Source organism: Marmota flaviventris, chromosome 8, assembly GCF_047511675.1.
Source record: "Marmota flaviventris isolate mMarFla1 chromosome 8, mMarFla1.hap1, whole genome shotgun sequence".
Classification (NCBI taxonomy): domain Eukaryota; kingdom Metazoa; phylum Chordata; class Mammalia; order Rodentia; family Sciuridae; genus Marmota; species Marmota flaviventris.
Genome location: NC_092505.1, coordinates 49,208,313 through 49,228,931, shown reverse-complemented (window position 1 = coordinate 49,228,931; position 20,619 = coordinate 49,208,313). Strand labels below are relative to the sequence as shown.

The 20,619-nt window shown below is 37.3% G+C and overlaps 1 protein-coding gene across 1 annotated transcript; it reads right to left on the bottom strand.

Annotated features, from left to right (window-relative positions):
• Positions 1–2,747: 2,747 nt before the first annotated feature.
• Positions 2,748–20,131, bottom strand: Plaat1 (phospholipase A and acyltransferase 1). Its single transcript, XM_071615808.1, has 4 exons — positions 20,017–20,131; positions 12,142–12,280; positions 8,177–8,442; positions 2,748–2,849 (listed from the first exon to the last, which is right to left on the bottom strand). Exons 2-4 carry the CDS (start codon positions 12,278–12,280, stop codon positions 2,748–2,750), a joined length of 507 nt encoding a protein of 168 aa, XP_071471909.1. The 5' UTR covers positions 20,017–20,131.
• Positions 20,132–20,619: the final 488 nt, after the last annotated feature.

Below are 20,619 nucleotides of genomic sequence, written 5' to 3'. Positions count from 1 at the left end.
CTAGCTATAATTTTTATTTCACCTACATAATCGGGATCAATTACCCCAGGACTTATCATAAGTCCTTTTAATGTAGATGAACTACGTCCCAGTAATAAGCCTACTGTTCCTTGGGGAAGAGGTCCTTTTACTCCTGTGGGAATGATTTGAACTCCCATCTCTGGAGTTAATACTGCTCTGGCAGAGGCGCAGATGTCCAACCCTGCGCTCCCTCGGGTTTGTCTGATGAGGGATTTAATGGACAATGTGTCCTGGGCACTACCCTGATGGTGTTGCTGGGATCCTCCACTGCCCCGTATATTTGTGGTTGTGGGCCCCGGAGCATTGGGCCCCCCTGTCCGTTTTTTGGCAATGGAGCCTGATGCCTTTCTCCACGATATCTTGGATAAATACCTGGTCTTTGTCCGTTTTTTGATAAGGGAGTACCTTCTATGGTGGTTTGAGAACGGCATTCATTAGCCCAATGTCTCCCTCTACGGCATCGTGGGCAAATACCCGGTATTCTATTCCTTTGATACCTACTTTTGTTAAACCCTCCTCCTATGGGGCAATTCCTTTTAAAATGTCCTGTTTGTTCACAATCATAGCATGTTTTTGGCCTGGCATCTAAAGCCTGTTGTACTGCAGCTGCCAAGACTTGCCCTTGTTCATTAATATCTCTACATAATTTAATATATGTGTTTAAATCTTCATGTCTCCATGGTCTAATAACCTCTCTGCAGCAACGATTTGCTTGGTCATAAGCCAGTTGTTTTATTAATGGCATTGCTTGTTCTGTATCCCCAAAAATTTTGGCAGCCGTTTGAATTAGCCTATCTACAAAGTCAGCGTAAGGTTCATTAGCTCTCTGTATTACCTTAGATAGCTGACCTTGTAAATCTCCATGTCCTTGTAAAGTCTTCCATGCCCTAACTGCGTCTGCAGCAATTTGTGCATATATAGCAGGATCATATTCAATTTGTTGCCGTTGACCCTCATAAGGTCCTTTTCCTAACAACATATCTAGATTTCTTTGAGGGTAACCGGCTGCTGCATTTCGCCTAGCTGTCTCCGTGCAAAATTCCTCATTGGCAACCTTCCATAACAAATATTGTCCTCCATTTAGTACAGATTTACACATGCTAGCCCAATCTGCTGGCGTCATGTCCAAGTTAGTAATGGACTCGACCATGCTTACCGTGAAGGGAGCTTGGGGGCCATAGGTTGTTACAGCCTCCTTTAACTGCTTCACTGTTTTAAAATCTAATGCATGGTGAATTCGCTGCCCTCCAGCCTGTTCAAGTACAGGGCATGCTAATCTTTGAGGTCCTGTCTCAGGATCCCATTTATCAACTACGGGGTTTGAGGGCCACTCAGCTGTCTCCATCGGTGGGGCTGTTGGTTGAATTACGCCCTCTTGTGATAAAACGGAGTTAGTAACAGCCTCCTGTTGTGGCCTTTTTCCTAACAACCCCTTTTCCTTTAAATTTTCTTCCTCTGTCTGACTAGCTCGAGAGACCTTCTCTTTTGCTTGATCTAAAATGTCTTTCTCCATGGTCTGAACCTCTAACAATTTACTTAACATCTTTTCGGTTTGTTTTTTACTAATTTCTAATCTACTATAAAGATAACGCAACCCAATAAGATAGCACAAAACAAAGCCGAAACTGAATGAAACAAAAACGGAATAAAAAATCATTGTATCAATTTTCTCTTCCTCAGGGCCGACAAACTTCAAACCTTTAGCCAACCATTTTTCCCAGTTTGCCTGAGAAATTTCTAGGGATAGGCAGCTTGAAACAAAAACAAAATAAATCACAACAGGAACACATTGTTTTTTGAATTGATCACCCATTCTCTCGCCTTCCCTCAGGGGCAAGCAATTTCACTTACCTCCAAGTTTCAGATGTTCCCCGTACGAGCCGCCAAATGCCGCAGTCTGGCTGGGCACAAATGCCGCAGTCTGGCTGGGCACACAATCACGAGCCACCACACAGCTTGTAGATTCAAACAGCAACTCTTTATTCCCGAACTCACACCAGCCGTCTACAATCACGTTCTGGGGAAATCCACGTTCTCTGCCCAAATCCACGTTCTCTGCCCAAATCCACCTCCACTGGGCTTCTATCTCCAAAATATACTGTCTGAATCACGTGAGAACTCAAGGGGAACTCAGGCAGCAGGATACGCCCTATTCCCAGGAGGAATAATCTTAAACCTTAAACCTGGAACCTAAACTGGGAACGCCCTAAACACGATTTATCTTAAAACCGGGAACACCCTAATCTGCCTTGGTCCTTGAGCAAGGTCACCTACATTCAATGTCGCTGCAACATGTCAGCAACATGGGGTACGCTGGCAAGGAAATTGTCATACCTACTTGGCTAATGGCTCCCAGCAGGTTCTAACTTTGCTTTCCCCTGGAAATGGTTCTCTATCCCTCTGGCAAAATAGCCACCCTTAAGGAAATGGAAAACAATATTTACAGTAGAAGATAAAATGTGATGTGATTTTCTTAAGATCCTCTGCTGGCTCACTCAAAGGCTACAGCTTTTTGTTCCAGCTGCCACAGCAAATCTATGCTAGTAGGGAAAGAAATTTCCTTGGCTCAATGATAAGATAATATCAGAAAGCAATTTGTTAAAGAGCCTGCTATCCATCATCAGAATTTGGAACAATAATGATGCGTTGAAAGATTCCAGGTTTTTTTTTTTTTTTATTTTCCTCCTCACAAATTCCTTCAGTTCCAATATCTCTTCAATAAATTGTTAATAGTATTTTGCTCTTTGTCTTTTTGAAAACAAGCCCAGGAATGAGAAGGCACCAACAGCAGCTGTCACCCATCCAATGGTACTTACTGCTCGGTTGGCCTAAAAGAAAACAAGAAATAAAAAATACATCTTATTCTATACCCATTTCTGTGTCTTAAATGAAGCTTTGTTTTGTTTCCTAAACTGAATACCCATTTTAATGTACAATGAATAAAGTTCAATGCCAAATTAAAATTCTAGATGAAAATGAAATAAAAGTATAATTTTTATAATTATGTAAATGGTATAAATACACATTGATATGTATTCTTTATATTTTTGAAGCACTTGACAGTATATAGACTAGTTATGAACCCAGTACTACTAATCATCACAGTATACTAGTAAGAGAGATAGAACTATTCCTGTTTTGTAAAACTTAAGAGCTTGTAAGTGATTTGCCCAAGGTCATACTACCAAGATGCTGAGAGATAAGCTGAGTCTTCTGGAACCCCATTGCTCTTCCTCTAGCAGCCGCTACCTCCTGAACATGCACTAGTTTGAGTAAGTCTGTATCAGGGTAGGTACAACGTGTATGGGTGGGCATGTTTCTCTGACTAAAGAATGTCTATCAATAAAATAAGGATATGATCTAAGCTAAATACCTATAAGCTCTAATTTGGTAGATAAAATTTGTAGTCTGGTAAACAGATTTCAAGAAAAGTCAATACTGATGTTAACTATCATGTCAAATTAATTTCTCATATAGACAAAATAAAAATAAACCACTGTCAAGCTCAATTGTCCATAAAGGAGTTCAGAAATTTATAGCTTTAATGGTATTAATCATCATCATGATGAGGGATCTAATGAATATTCATGGTTTTAATGACACTCAACGGATATTGCCTTCCATCCACATGGGTTTAAGTGCAATTTCATGACCCAAACAAAGGTCACATTCACACACTTCAGAGTCATCAGGTGTTCTGAAAGCAGCATTTGTACTCTGGGGTGTAAGGATCAGGCAAAACATTTTTCTCAAATGACTTGGGAAACAGTCCAATAGTTGGAAACTTGACCTAGGTCACGTTTGCCTATGCCTTCTGTCTAACCAACAGGATTCCAGCCTGGGCCTGCCACCCATAGACTATTGCAAGGTAGTGCTGCCTTCCTAACTGCTGCTTCCCAGTTTGAAATAACAGGAAGGTCCAGGGCCAGGAAAGAGGCACAGAGTAGGAATATCTGCTCCAAGTATTTGAAGCATGTATTCCCTCAGGCCTCTAATTGTGACTCACTGCCTCTGCTCCAACCTGTAGTTGCTAGGGAGAGTAGTACTACCATCAATTTGCCCTGAGTCCTGAGAAACCCTATTTTAGTTTATAATTTTAGCTTTGTTTATTTGATTATTTATTTTATTTATAATGTTTAAATAATTACTACCTAAATTATTCCCTGTGAAAGAACAAGAAGTCAGAGCACCCCAAGCACATGGGGGTGAGGGGAAAGCAGGAAGATGTAGGATACAGGAAGAATTCCCAAGACAGGGCCACAATGATAATCAGAAAGGAGAAAGGATTGTAAATCAAGCCCAAACCTAGTATAATTCCAGGCAGAAGCTGGGATCCCAGGAAGGTCTGGTACAGGGGAATGGAACAGCAATTGACAAATGAAAATGCAATGAATGTCACTGGTATAGCTCTGGAAAAATGACAGGACCTTGTGCATAGGGTAGATCCAGAAAGGTGCAAGCCTAACTGACTAGGTATCTTTTAGCTTCTAGAAACACAGATGTTAAAGAAATCTCATAACTATTAGAGGTTTGTGGAGGGGATGGGTAACCTGATCCCGAGCCAAAATTCATTGAGATTACAGGACAGATTTCATTACAATGAAATCACTTCCAGCAGTACATGCACTTTCCCAGGCCCCAGATGCTCATTCATTCCAAGTCCCATCATAAATAACAAAATCCTATTTGACTGGGACAGTCCCTTGGATTTACAACCAATGGGATCTGGCCTGCACAGGATTTTGACATCTGAGGATATTCTTGGTGAAGCAGCATGCACAGGAGCTCTTTATTTCATGGCTCACTTAGGGTTGTAAGATCACCAAATGTGACTCTGCAGACTTTATCTCTGGAGGCCTCTGTCTGTGGGCCATTAATAAAGGCCTCATTCTGGGGATCCATGCATGCCCACTGAAACATTAGCTAATCTGGAGTGGCTGTGTACAGATATCAGCATAGCAGGGTCACAGATGACTATAGGGTATATCAAATGTCTCCATTCTGAGACCTGAAGGCTCCAGTGGTACACTGAAGCACAGGCAGGGTGTCATCATGTGTTGTTGTCATCAGGTTTATTCAAGTATGTGGCTACCTTATACAAAGACAAACACATTTTAACCCATCGTGACCCACTATCCTATACAGAAATGAATATCTGAGATGTGATGAATTATTAATTTGTTGGGACTATAACATTAAAAATATTGTTTTTTAAATTTTTGGAAAACACAGAAAAAAGCCATAGAATAAGAGAAAACATTTGCATGATAAAGTTTGACAAAGGATTGTTATCCAAAATACACAAAGAACTCTTAAAATTCAATTGGAAAATGAACAACCCTATTAGAAAATAGGGAAAAGGCACATCAAGAGACATATCACCAAAGATGATCTGGAATTTCCAAAAAAAAGCATATGAAAAGATATCATACATATCAGTTAGCTACAAATTAAAACAATAATAAAATACCACAATATGCCTATCAAAATAGCTTAAATCCAAAACACTGACAACATCAAATGCTGGTGAGGATGTGGAACAACGGGAGCTCCCATTTATCCTGAAGGGGAATGCAAAATGGTATGACCACCTTGGAAGACAGTTTGGCAGTTTTAAGAAATAAGATATGAGATGTTGATGGTGAAGGAGAATGTACGTTTAAAGAAAGGGGAGAGAACTCAGCTTGATTTCACTGTGATCCTAAAAACTGCTCTAAAAAACTGTCATTTGATTTTTTTTTTTAAATACAGAAAAACAAAGAAAAAGGAGGATGGGACGACATCCTTCCACCCTTCTTATAATTTTTGTGCATTTTTAACTTTTTAAATTGTAGAATTACATAGCCATTTTCTAAGAAAATGTTTCTAAATTCAAGGCCCCTAAGCCTTAAGGGGATCCAAAAAAGTTAATCTAATACTAGCCATTATTTAGTAATAATATTAGCACTAGCTATTATTTAATAGTAATGATGTTAATTATTAATGAGTAATCCAAGTTCTGCAGTTTCTGATGGGGATTTTATTGGATCTAACAAAGATATAAAAAAATTCTAAAATAAATGTAATTAAAATATCCATTGTTGGCATGCTGTTCATCAGGATAAATAATGCATAACACAGTATGCTAAGAGACCTCAAATATGTCCCAGATCTTTTAAAACAACCTCATTGTAGAGAGTATAAAATAGATAATGCACCCTAGGTCGCCTAGCTAAGTGGTAAAGATTGGGTTCCTGCTCACATCAGCAGAACACTAGCAGTCAGGGAGGCTCCTAAGGCTGTCACTGCACCACTGTCATTAGAACATACAGGAGCCAAGACCTACCACTGACTGAGGAGCAGTTTGTTTTTCATGGGTATTAAGTCTGGGTATGAAAGATGAAAAGATGATGGGTTACAAGTTTGAATCAAAGCAATAACATGATTTTAACTACTTTTTATTTAATGTCACTTTTTACCTTATTGAAGTATGATCAATATGCAAAAAGTCTACAGACACAAATATCCACAAACAAAATGTATACAAGTAGATACGTTTGGAAAGAAGTATACACCCAGGAAATCACCATCACAATCAATGCCATAAGCTTATCCCTTACCTCCAAGTTTCTCCCATTACCTTTGCTGGACTTTATTGTATTGTTTTGTTCTTTGTTGTATTTGGGTGGTTTTTCTCCTTTCATGGCAAAAGCCCTTAACATAAGATGTATCATCTTAGCAAAATTTTGAGTATACAACAAACACAGTACTGTTAATCATTTGCACTTTGTTGTATAATATATCTCTGAACTAATTTACATATAACTGAAATGTGTGCCCTGTGACTAATACCTCCCCATTTCTAAAGATTCAAAAAATAAATAAATAAAAATCACTTGCTAAGTGCAGTGAACAACTTTATCATTAACAAAAATGAGGAATGGAAATTGTTTCCTATCTATACTCATTTTCAATGCAAAAGGTGAAGAGGAATTTGTGTGTGTCCTCTGTGTTCTGGCTCAAAAGCAATTGATCATTCCATGTGAATAGAACATTAATTATGTTAATGTACTTCCTAATGAGAATGAATTTCCAATTATATTATTTTCTAATGAAAACAAATGCATCCTTTCATTATGTTCTATCTCCAACTCTTCCAAGCTTTTGTGAGAAGAATTAAACCTCATTTCTTTGAAGTTTATATAATTGATCCACTATTTTAAAATACTAGAAGCCTTTAATAAATTTGAGTTCTTAGAATATTATTGAAATTGTACAGAGTTATTATTTGAACTTTTAGTCTTCTTTTTAAAGTTTTTACAGGTGACAACTCCCTAGAGTTTAATAGGTATGAAGCTATTTTTGTTATTTTAATTTAAAAAATGAACGCTTTTATATGTATTTTGGGTGAAGAGGACTTCCTCTTGTAACAGTTTTATGTATTTATTCTCTTTTATCACCTTAATAAATCTTTGGGCTAAAACATCAACTATGAAACTGAACTGGCAGCAGAGCAAGTAGGGAAAGGGCAACTAAAGTAACCATGTGATTAGCTGGGGGTCGGCTATACTATACAATAGTGATGATGACTGCCAAAACTACAAAGTACTTAAAGTTAATCTGTTAAAGGACTTGAAAGTCTTGATGATTCAAAGGATCTATTTAAAAAGCACAAAATTGCATTGAAAACTAACAAAAAAAAATGCAAGGAAACAGAAAACATTTATAAACCCATTAAGGCATGTTATCAGTTGGCCTCTACAGGCCACTGGAGAAGAATCTCAGCATGACCATCTCTGTTTGTGGCAGATGCAGCCAGCAAAGCCAGCATTGTTTTCAGTATAGTCTCTTTAGCACATGAGTTTATTGATTTGAGACAGCTGCATGGTGGGGTAATAAGGAAAGTGTGGAGAACAGAAGGCAGGAAGACTAACAGAAAGATATGGTCTCCATTCTACTTTAAGTCCCTTCCAGCTCAAAATTCATGATGTCCCCCTTCTAGTCTCAGCTTGATCATTGACTTGCTTACATGACCCTGGACAACTCAATTTCCTTCTCTGTCCTTCAGTATTTTCATATTTTTCCCTTCTCTCTGTTGCCTGAGACTTTTATCATAGCAAACAGTTACTATGTTCTCAAGGTAAGAAACTTCTTGTGTCCCCTAAAGAAAACTCACCTGCTCTGAAACCCCTTCTCCATAGCGAAGCAAAGTCACAAAATGCTCACAGTTGTTGACCAGTAAGTCATATGCCACCTCTTGTCCAATAACAAACTCTGACCGCTGCATGACTTCATCCACAGGGAGAGGGGGGTGCATTTCATCATATTTATTGTTTATTCGGTATTTGTCATTTCCTACCACATCCTTCAAGAGCTGCATCTTCACCAGGGCCTTTGTGCTGAACACAGACTTGGCACTTGTAAATGCTGAAGGAATGCCATCTATAAGGACAATTCTGGTTAGCAAGGTTTAGTGACCCAGTCTACTGAACTCCACTGCCATTTAAAGACTTTGGAAATGCTAGAATGCTTAGACCTAGCTGTGCTCCTTACATACCATTAAATAATAGCCCATTTAATCTTAGACATAGCTCTCTCTGTGTGTTATCAATAATGCTCATACCATATGACTAGGAATGCATGAACATTTTTCTGAGATCTTGATTTTTTTCCCATAGAACAAATTGGGTGAGAGCATCCTACCTATTTTTGGGAAATAAGTTCTCTATAGATTGGTGTTATTAAACATCTTGGTTATGTGTTTCTAACACAGTACAAATAAGATTATTGCTCACCTTTTCTATCACGCAGTTTCTTTCTCAGCATCTAAACCCTTAAGCCAACTAATTGAGGCTTAGCAGTAGTGCACTGTGATTAGGAGGCTTGTCTTTAGCACCTAAGCTGCCTTCCTTACGGGATCACCTCTTCATGTTTGTTCCTTAAACTAAACTTCAATATGGGGCCCTATTTCCTGTTTTGAAACTTGTATGGTAACCCAGTCCTGTGAGAGACAACTTGGATCAGGATCAGGCCCTGCTTTTCTCTTTCCAATTCCTTTGGCCAAGAAACTAAGTTCTGAAACTAAAACTAACCTCAGTAGATACAATACCCCAGACCTGGCCCCTGTGGAGTCCTATCCTATGTTACAGGATCTGTGCCCTGCCTCTCCACCACAGCTGCCTCTCTTAGTAAGCACACACACAGAGGCTGCCAGGAATCTTTGTGTTCAGACCTATCACTATGAGTTCTTGTGGCTGGACAGGCATTTCCTCAGGGCCAAGGTCTAATGGCAGGCTCTGGTCTCTCTCAAACTGCCTATGACTGCTATGCCTGGCCATGTCCAGGTGACTCATGAGAGGAAAGGTCTCCATATAATCTGAATTTAGAAAATTTCTCCCTTATTAATAATTAAAAGCAAACTTTCTTTTCCATTATCCTCTGTCTATCCTCCTTCCCAATAGAGTAGTACTCTAAGTTAACTTTATACACTGAAAGTTTTACACATTAGAAGCATATTTATCATAGTTAAAATTACTAAATTTTTTACTAGCCTGATGCAAAAAATCAGGAAATTGAAGCTCAGAGAGATAAACTGACTCAGAAAATATCACAGTAGTTAATAAGTGAAATAGAAATTAAATTTTACTCTACAGGATCAAATCTCACTACTTGAACCATGTTAATATGGACCTTAAAGTGAAAACATTAATATGGAATTTCATAGTGGAAAATAAGAAAACAGCTCACATTATTTTCCAATGTGAAAACTGTAGAGATAATGTAGATGTGTGAGGCTACTTAGTGTTAATCACCAGACTTTGGAAATTAGCAGCTGTGAATTGTAAATGTCATTTTATTTGCTATTTCCACTTACAATACTTTGGAACAAAAAGAAAGTAACTCAAAATGTTGTAAAAAACATTTCATTAAAATTCTCAGAACTTCCCGTGATAGTTAGACTCAGGCCTACACACACTTATCTTTAAAGATATCTTTTAAAAAAGTATTCCATATTATTTGCATATATTATTCCTAATAAATTTGTGCTCATTAACTGTTTAGAAAATACAGAAAAACAAAGCATTAAGTTTTAAATAGAAATTACTCATCCCATCACCTAGAAATAACAACCAGTATCACTTTGATGTACCTATATGAATGTCTCTTACTAACACATGTATAGGTACATGCATATGTATGTATTTATACAAGTTATTCTTTTGAAAACCAAGTATTATATTGTTTATTGCATTTTAATCTTCATTTTTCAAATAAATATTTTATCAATACTGTTTCCCATGCAGTTAAACAGGTCCAGGTTATTATTATTATTTTTTTAATGACTGTTATATTGGCTATTGTTTTTAATCTACCCAGTTCCTTGTCCCATCACTGCCTGTTTCTTATTGGATGATTCTGTTTGAGCTAACCATAGTATCCTGTTGTTCTGGGCAAGGTGATGGTCCAGGCATAGGTATGGGACCATTTAGAATTACAACAGGCAGGGCTCTTTCCTGTTAAGTTATAGACTTTATAAAATGAGAGCCTCAGGCTGCTCTTCATCCTCAGTTTGTTAGAGAGACAAAGCCTGGGAGAATGAAGGCATAGGAAAAAGAATGCAGATATGAGTCCAAGAGTCCTAATTGTGTTCACATCCTACATTAGACACCTCTGAGACCAGCATCACCTCTATCCTTTGTGCAGTTCCCTTCAGTGAAGCAATGGCTTTGCCTTTTTACCTTTTTACTTAAGCTAATTCTAGTTTTGTTACATGCAAATAAATAATTCTGAAATACAGATACTAAATACTCTGTAGCTAAATAATAATTTGTATAACTGTTCCCCTATTGAACATTAAGCCAGTGTCGATTTTTTTAAACCATTATAAATGAGGGATAAGTGAAGGCCCTAACGCAGAAGTATTTGTACATATTTCTAAATAGTTCCCCAGACTCCTGGAAGTACAATTAGAGTCAGAGAATATGAACTCTTAAGACTTAATTCGTACTAAATTGCTTCTGTGACTGACACTATCAGTTTACATTTCCATCAACAATATCTTTGTGTTCATTTCGCTATTCCCTTATCAACACTGATTGCTATCACTTTTTATCCTTTGCTACTGAAACAGGCATGCAATCTGTCTTTGTTTTATTTTACAATTTGTAGATGACTACAAAGTTGAAATTTTTAAAAACGTGTGTTAGTTTTTGCTCTTCTTTTACAAACTGTTCACAATTCTTCGTCCATTTGTTTGTTGGGATTTGGGAGTTTGCTATCCTCTCAGCCTAGATTATCATTTCCCCAGATAGAATCTGACTTGTTTTCTCACCTCCTTCAAGTTTTTCCTCAAACAGTACTTTCTTATGAATTTTTCCTGACCCCTTTATTTAAAATCACAACACCTCACCTCCATCTCCCTCCCTGCCTTTGGCACTTCTTATTCCACCTATTTGACTGATTTTTTTCTATATCACTTATCTCCCTTCTAACATTTACTACTGTAATTTGTTTTGGGGGTTTCTCTCTCTCTCTCTCTCTCTCTCTCTCTCTCTCTCTCTCTCTCAAAATATAAGCTTTACCATGCAGGGAGATGTCTACATATCTAACAGTATTCAGCACATACTAAATAATCTATGAATAGGTGTTGAATCATCTACTTGTGTTATATAAATATTCTGTAGCTAAATAATAATTTGTACTATTTTCTATAGTAATGCTTTCCTCATCCTGATCAATTTTAGAAACTCAAATTTTTTTTAATTCTCCCCTTAAATCCACAAATTCATGAATAATATAAATTACTTATATGCAAAATAAAAAAATATTAAGTATTAAAATATGTTATAAGGATATTGAACTTAGTCATGTTTGAGCATGACTAATAAATAACCATCCCCAGATGGTTATTTATTCTTTAATTGTCATTTTTTTTTAGTATAGAGGCTTTACATTTTAACATTAATTGGCTTTTGTGATTTCTTCAATGACAATGTGCTTCCCTTAGAATGTCCTTCCTAAATCTAGATTAGCTTGATTTATTTACTTTCTACATTATATCTGTTTTATGATTTTGTTTATGATTTCTTCTTATTATAAGAAAACTAAAAAACTCTAGGAGCTACTAGAAATAAACCTTACCTACAGGTGCTATGTTGATGACATAACCATCACCCAAGTACAGCGCCCAGTGCTGATAACCAGGACGGAACACTTCAATCAAGTCCCCTGGGTGGGGGTTGCCATGGTAGTCCAAACTGAAGCACCCATTAAGCGCCATCTGAAAGCATAGTCACAAGGATGATCTAGCTGATAAAAATTGCCAAAAGAGAATCAGTTCATGACTTTAACAGAAATGGAGAGCACAGAATTTATCAAGACTGTATTCCTTATTAAAGACTTAGACCCATGCCACTGTGCTTCTCTTGAAATGACACCAACACTGAATTATATGTGCAAGTGGTGAACAAATTTTTCTGCTCTTATTTTCTATAGTAATGCTTTTCTCATCCTGATCAATTTCAGCAACTCAATTTTTTTTTTTATAATTCTCTCCTTAAATTCATGAATAATATAAATTACTTATATGCAAAATAAAAAATATTAAGTATTAAAATATGTTTTATTTGGAAGAGAAAGGAGGAATAGAAAGTAAATGCTGCATATATTTGTTTTACTGTGTAAATGCTCAATCTATGAGTACACTAAAAACTACTACAAAGTTTCTATATGCTGGCACTTAGCATGAAAAGTCAGGATTCCTGAGCATAAGATCAGAAGTCTTTTAGCCTTTTGTATTCAGCAAAGTAAAATCAAGGAGAAGAGGAAGCAGAGCAAGGTGGTTCTCAGTACAAGCAGGACAACTTAGAAGGTTGGGTGGTTTATCATATGGATGAATCAGTCTGAAAATTTCCAAGTTGGTGAGGTTTTTATCTCCTTCTAAGTCAATACTCTTTGAAAAAAAAACATATAAGTCTCTGACAGCTGATTTTTATGAAGGATACATTTTCCATGTATGGCATAGAAGTAGAATAACACAGCAAAAGAAAGTTACATCCATCCATCCACAATCAGAGGAAGATTTAATGTTGTATGCATGTTGAATTTCTAATTGTCAACAGAGTATTCCTCATCATCTCACTCTAATGCAGACATGTACACTCATTTACAAAATAAATTCAAGTGCCAGAAATGGAAACTTCCAAATCATCTAGATTATGATTATAATAGCATAGGCTAAGGACTTGGGAATGCAGACCTTCTTTCTTTCTTTTTTCTTTTTGGCACTCTAAAAGTCTTTTATACAGCAATTAATATTGGAAGGGTGTTTTCCCAAGTATTTGTGTGCCATCTGTTGAAAACTTCAATCATCACACTGTTACAGAAACGTGGCCAAATGTAAGCTGTCCATCTGTTGAAAAATAACTATTAAAACCCCTTTATAGAAACCGTTAAGTCTATCCACCGTCACAAATATGTCTGAGTCTTATTAATATGACAGTTCACAATTTGGCCACGTGGGGAATAAAAGGAAAATAGATAATATACCATGACATAAACAAACACATTTCCCATGAATAGGAATCAACAAGCACACACAGCTGCCTACTGGAATTTGGGACCTATTATAGCTGAACTTATAATAATAACCACCATTTGAACAGGGAGCACTTTGTAATACAACTTCCTTTTTTAAGTGCACCATCTCAATTAACCCTAATTAAATGAAAAAAAAAATCCTCACAACTATTTATCATATTATTACCCAATTTTACAGATAAAAGGTACCATAGCAAATGCCAACTTTGGAAAATACCCATTGAGACACTTATATTATAAAATAGAAAGGGGAAATAACTGGGCTAGGCATTAATAATGTGAGCTTTTCTTTCCATCTTCTACTTGTTCTTTGTCAGTTCTATAATTTTGGGCAGGTTACTCAGACCCATTCTCAGTTTCCTCATTTTGAAGATAGGCATAAGAATATAGAGCTGACTAACTTATCTCAAATATCTGTTGGAAGAAACTAACTCTTGGTGAGCTGGTTAAAAGTGGAGACAAATGCTTTATGAAAACTGGCAAGAGCTGGATAGGTGACGGTAAGGGAGAGGTGGTTATCTGCAAAGCTTGAGATTGGCTCATGACTGATATGTGATTTTGGTTCCTTTTCCCCTCTTCTAACCACAATTGATAATTCTATGAGATAGACAATTCTACCACAAAATTTTAATCTATTTAACACATTTTCCATTTCTGATTTATGAAGTGTAAGTTAATTGATTACACAAAGTCTATCATATTTATAAAAAGAGATAACAAGGAAAACATTTCACACAAGATATTCCTCCAGAAAACAAAGGGAGGAGCCTGAAGGGTAATGTGCAAGGGGATAAGTGGGTTTTGACACTCTTCTCTTAGAATTACAAGTTATTGCAAAATGAGACTTCAGATTCCATCAAATCCAATGGTCTCCAAACTTGTTTTAGCAGCAGGGACCTTATATCCAACCAAATATCAGACCCACAAAAATGTAAAATGTAAAAAGAAACAGTGTCTGTGTGTAATCAGAAAGAGTGCAACTACCCCTTCCTCAGTTGCTATTGCTACTGAGGTTTCCTGGGATCCCAGTGTTATGAGGGAATAGAATGACATATTCCAAGGACTGAAAGAAAATAACTACAATCATATCCAACTGAGGCTTTACCTCAGAAATTCAGGAGAAATAAAGACCTTCTAAGATAAGCATAAACTGAGGGAATTTGTGACCACCAGACCAGCCTTATAGAAGATGTTTAAGGGAGTCCTACATCCAAAAAAGAAAGACACCTACCATCATGAACATATGAGAAAGAATAAATCCTACTAAAAGACTGAATATGCAAAAGATAAAGAGAAAGGAATCAAACATTATCAATGCAATAAATTACCAAATCATAGAAATGAACTAAAGGAAGGAAAAAAACAAAGAATAAATAAAATACCTAGAAGAAAATCAGCAAAATGATATATCAATCCTTATCCACCAAAAATAACCTTAAATATAAATGGATGAAAATCTCCAATAAAATATATAGGCTTGCTGAATTGTTAAAAAAAAAATGTCCAACAATATGCTGCCTACAAAAAAATATTCCTGACCAGCAAGGATACACAGACTGAAAGTGAAAGTGTAGAAAACTATATTCCAAACAAAGGGAAGCCTCAAATGGGCAAGAGTAGCTATACTTATATCTGACAAAATAAACTTTAAGACACAAGCTGTAAGATGAGACAAAGGAGATCAAAATATAATGTTCGCCGAGTCAATTTAATAAGAGTAAGATACAACAATTATAATTTTGTATAATACAAAGTAAGATACAACAATTATAACCTAATTTTGGAGCACCCATTTTATAAAACAAACACTGATAGACCTAAAAGGAGCGTTCATCTGTAATACAACAATAGTGGGAGAGTTCAACACTCTGCTTTCATCAATGGTCTGCTCACAAAGACCAAAAAACAAACAAAAAAATCAACAATGAAACATCAGTTAAAGTACACCACAAATCAAATGGGCAGGCACTTAATCTAACAGCTGCAGAATACACAATTTTACAGTTTATAGAACCTTCTCTAGACTATACCATATATTAGGTTACAAAACAAACATTAACAAATTTTTTAAATGCAATCATATTGTGTATCTTTTTTAATCACAACTGAACATAACTAGAAGTCAAAAACAAAAGAAATTTTAGAAATTATATAAGTGCATGGAGACTGAACAATAAACTTTTGAACAAACAGTTGGCCATTGAGGAAGTTAGAGAACAATTTTAAAATTTTCTCAAAACAAAAATGGCACAACAAAGCCAAACTTGTGGGTGGTAGCAAAAGCAGTACTATGAGAGAAGTTTATAGCAATGAGTGTCTGCTTCAAAAAATTGAAAGATTTCACATAAGCACCCTAATGAAGTATCTCAAGGACTTAAAAAAACAACAACAAACCAAACCCAAAATTAGTATAAGAAAATAAATAACAAAGATCAGAGTAGAAATAAACTAAATAGAGACTAAAAAAAGTCCAAAAGATCAATAAATGAGAGGGTTCTTTGAAAAGATAAACAAAATTGCTAAACCTTTGGCTTGACTAACCAACAAAAATCTGTTTCCACTCTCACCTCTATTATTCAATATAGTAATAGTTATAAAACAATTAGGCCAGAGAAAGAAATAAAAGGCATACAAATACGAAGGAAACCAAATTATCCTTGTTTGTGTTATTTACATATTTACATATATAAATACATATTTAAATATTATACACACACACCTTTTAAAACAACTAGAAGACTATTAGAATTGACCAAAAAAATTAAGGAAAGTAGCAGGATCCAAAATCAACATACGAAAATTTGTGGTTTTTCTATACACTGATAACAAACTTACAAAGAATGAAAACATGAAAGAAATAACCACAAAAAGCACTTAGGAATAGACTTAATTAAGGAAGTGAAAGACCCCTACAATGAAAATTACAAAACACTGATGAAAGAAATTGAAGACACAAAAAGATGGAAAGACCTTCCATGTACATTGAAAGACCTCCCATGTTCATTGAAAGAATTAATATTATTAAAATACCCATACAACCCAAAGTGATCTACAGACTCAATGCAATACCATCAAAATACTAATGACATTCTTCAAAGAACTAGAGAAAACCATCTTTAAATTTATATGCAAGCACAAAAGACCGTCAACAGCCAATGCAATCTTTAGAATACAGATCAAGGCATCACAATAGCTGTTATGGTTTTTTTTTTTTTTTTTTTTTTGTTAACACCACCAGATTTCAAGAAATACTACAGAGTATGATATTGACATAAAAAGAGAAGTACAAGTACAGATCAATGATATTGACATAAAAAGTATGATACTGACATAAAAAAAGAAGTACAAGTACAGATCAATGGACCAGAACAGAAATCCCAGAAATAAACCCATACATCTGCAGCCAAATGATTATCAACAAAGGTGTCAAAAACACACATTTGAGAAAGAACAGTCTCTTTCATAAATGGTGTTTGAAAAATTGGTTATCCATAAGCATAAGACTGAAACTTGATACCTATCTCCCACCCTATACAAAAATCAGTTACAAATGGAACAAAGACCTAAATGTGTAAGACCTGAAATCGTGAAACTACTAGGAAGAAATAGGGAAAATACTTTAAGGCATTGGTGCAGGCAATGATTTTCTGACTGGAACCACCAAAGCATAGGAAACAAAAGCAAAAATAGACAAATGGGATTAAATCAACTAACAAGCTTCCTCACAGCAAATGAAACAATCAACATTGTGGAGAAACAACCTACGGCATGGGAAAAAATATTGCAAACTATACATCTGACAAGGGGTTGATAGCCAGAATATATATAAGGAAGTCAAAAAACTCAACAAAGAGGAGGAGGAGTTAGAAGTTGGGGAGGGGGGAGGGAGGAGGAGGAGGAGGAGAAAAATAATAAGCCAGGCACAAAAAGATAAGTACCACATTTTCTCTAAAATGTGGGAGGAAAGAAAAAAAAAGTTAATTTGAAAGTAGAATAGTAATTACTAGAGATTAGGAAGAAGAAGGTGAGGAGGGTAAAAAAGGGTGGTGTACATTACATGCATGTGTTTATATTCCATATGTATAGATGGAATATTAAACTGAACCTCAATAATATGTACAATTAGTATGTGTCAACACAAAAAGATAACTGTGCTGAAGGTATAGTATGGAATAAAATGCAACATTTCTTTTTTTCAGTGCTAAGGATTGAAACCAGGGCCTTCAATATACCGGGTAAGCATTCCAACATTGAGCCACATCCCAGCTCTCCATAACCTGTAACAATTATTGATATATACAAAATCTGAATGAATCTCCAGAGAAGTATGCTGAATGGGGGGGCATACTTCATAATCTCCCCAGTATATAACAACCTTGAAATGCCAAAGTTATAAAAATAGAGAATGGATCATGGTTGTCAGCGGCTATGGAAGTGATGGAAGAACATGGTGTGGCTATAAAAAGGTAAAAAGGGAGAATTATAGTGGTGACTTGTTAACAATTGTGAACTGATTATTATGATCACTATTTTACAGATGAGGAAACAAATGGAGACTCTAATGAGTTAAGTGCCAGACCTAATGTCACACAGGTAGAAAGTGACAAAACTAGAATTTAATTTTAGATCTTCATACTTCAGACTTCATACTCCTTTTTTTTATACCATTGATTAATATCATTAATCAAAGGAATAACTGAATAACATTTCATCTTTTCCCTTCTTTCAAACACCTATTAGATGGAGAAGCTGTAAAAGCACATAAATATGTATTTCACATAAACATTTATATGCAGAACCAATGAGTAATGGGAAGTGGAGTCTTGCTAGGGAATTCCTGCATCTCTCCTGCCCAGGAAGTGTCAAGGTGAGGCAAGAAGCATCTATAAAGTTCCCAGACTCAAACCTTAGGCAAATGGCTATAACCTGTATGCTTGTCTAATGTGATTTACCTGGACCACATCTATCAATTTCATTCAGGCACAGATGTGTAATATGGTACTTTATAAGTTTGAGATAACACAGAACCAATTAAAGATGCATTTAAAAAGTCCCCTACTACAATCTCTGTGTCAACTTTAAGGTAAAGATGTTTCAATTTAACAGTTCACTTGCACAGAACTGCATGACTTGGTTATAATATAGTGGTATGAGGGTAAGACTTTCATCTTTGTAGCAGAAATTTCCCATTTCAATTGCCAAAACAGGCTGCTCTGTTTATAGCTCCATCTTGGTCCCTGGGGATGCATCAAAAGAAATAAGTGTTTCCTGTATAGTCAGGGACAGAGTGGAACTCTCAGCCTCCTGTTGTGATTTGGACCCTTTCCCATTTCAGCTGAATTCTCTATAATACTGCTACACTGAAGTGCTTCCTTGAAGCCCTTTGCTACCAGACTGGCGCATCTCAGACCCTCACAACTACATGGATCCTTGGTCCAATAATCTCTCTCTACTGCTGAGTTCCACTCCAGGGTAAATTAACTATCCTCAGCAACAGCACCACCAACATGTTCTGCTTGGAATCTTCCAAAGCTCCCCATCACTGACTCCCAGTTTTGCTTTCTTCATAATTTTGGCCTCTACGCATCCTATATTCTAGATAAATCAAACCATTTTCCCCCACATACATCTGAAGGTGATGGCTGCTGTTTGTGATGCTGGATTTGTTTGGGGGTTTTGTTTGTTGTTTTGCTAACATTTAACCTTTTACCCGAAATTCCCACTTCCAAATGTCCCCAAGCAAAGATCCAGATCAGATGCCACCTCTTCCCTTAGGTCTTTCTCCAATCAGCCAGAAAGATATCTCCTTTTGATTTTCCATATAGCATTCTCTCCAACGGCCCATCCCACTTCCTACACCTGTGTCAGTAACTGGTGTCTGGGGAATTTTCTCTTCTGCCTCATATGGAAGGCTGGTTCTTGTTCATCTCTAGACTTTCAATTCGTGGCAGAGTGTTTGACACAAATAACTACCAAGCCAATGTTTCATGAATGGAAGAATAAGAAACTCAAGCTCAGGGAGGTCACAAGTAGCTGAATTTTCCCATTACATGAGTCATATTCATAATCCTGAATGCCAAATAGCACCATCAAATGCTAAGATAATCTTGACCCCTAATACTACTACTCATATTCATTTCAGTGAAGGATAGTAGGTGTAAAAAGCCTTGATAAGCAGACTGCTTCTAGTCCCAGTTCTGACACTTCATAGCCTCCTCAGTGGAGGAAGCAAGTCTCTTTTTTCGCCCCCCCCCCCCCTGCGGACTCAGTGCCTTCATTTGGGGGAGGGGGCGGGGATGAATTAGATCAGATGCTCTCTAACCCTCGGAGCTTTTGTGAAAGAGGTTCCCGGGCATCTAGAGGTCCTCCTTCCCTTCGCCAGCACACCTCACTCTCAAGCCCGGGGTCTCCCCTCACCCGGCAGCAGGTGCTGATGTCCCGGGTTCTCCCTGGCTCGCAGTTGCGGACCCTCCTCCTAGAGAATCCGGGACGACTCCATCAGTACCCGGAAGAGGCCAAGCCGTAGCGGAGGACCCCCACTGGCCTGCCACCAGCGCCAACGCCAGCCCAAGCGCTCGAAGACCGCCCCTCCGCGGGCGCTAGGAGCTCAAGGCACTGCGTTCGGGACGCAGCAGCGCACGCGCCCCACGCTTCTGCTCAGGGCTGTCTGCTCCGCCCCCAGGTCGGGGCACTGCAGCCAGAGGTCCGCCCCGCCCCGCTCCGAGCCCCAGCCCTCTGGCCTGCCGGTTCATCTTAGTTTGACCCTTTATTTATACCCACCTCCATACACAAGCTGCACACGCTGCACTCGCTGCACCCGCTGCACCCGCCTCGACCCAGAAGCACAGACATAGCACGCCCCATGCACAAAGAAGCACACGAATCCAGCGCTCAGAGCGCAACCTCGAACAGTTACATCCCGGCCAGCCACTTGAATCTTTCTGCAACTAACTTTCATGATACCAGGCGCTGTGCTAGGCGCTGCGGTTATAAAGTAACCCATCTAGTTGAACCTAGACA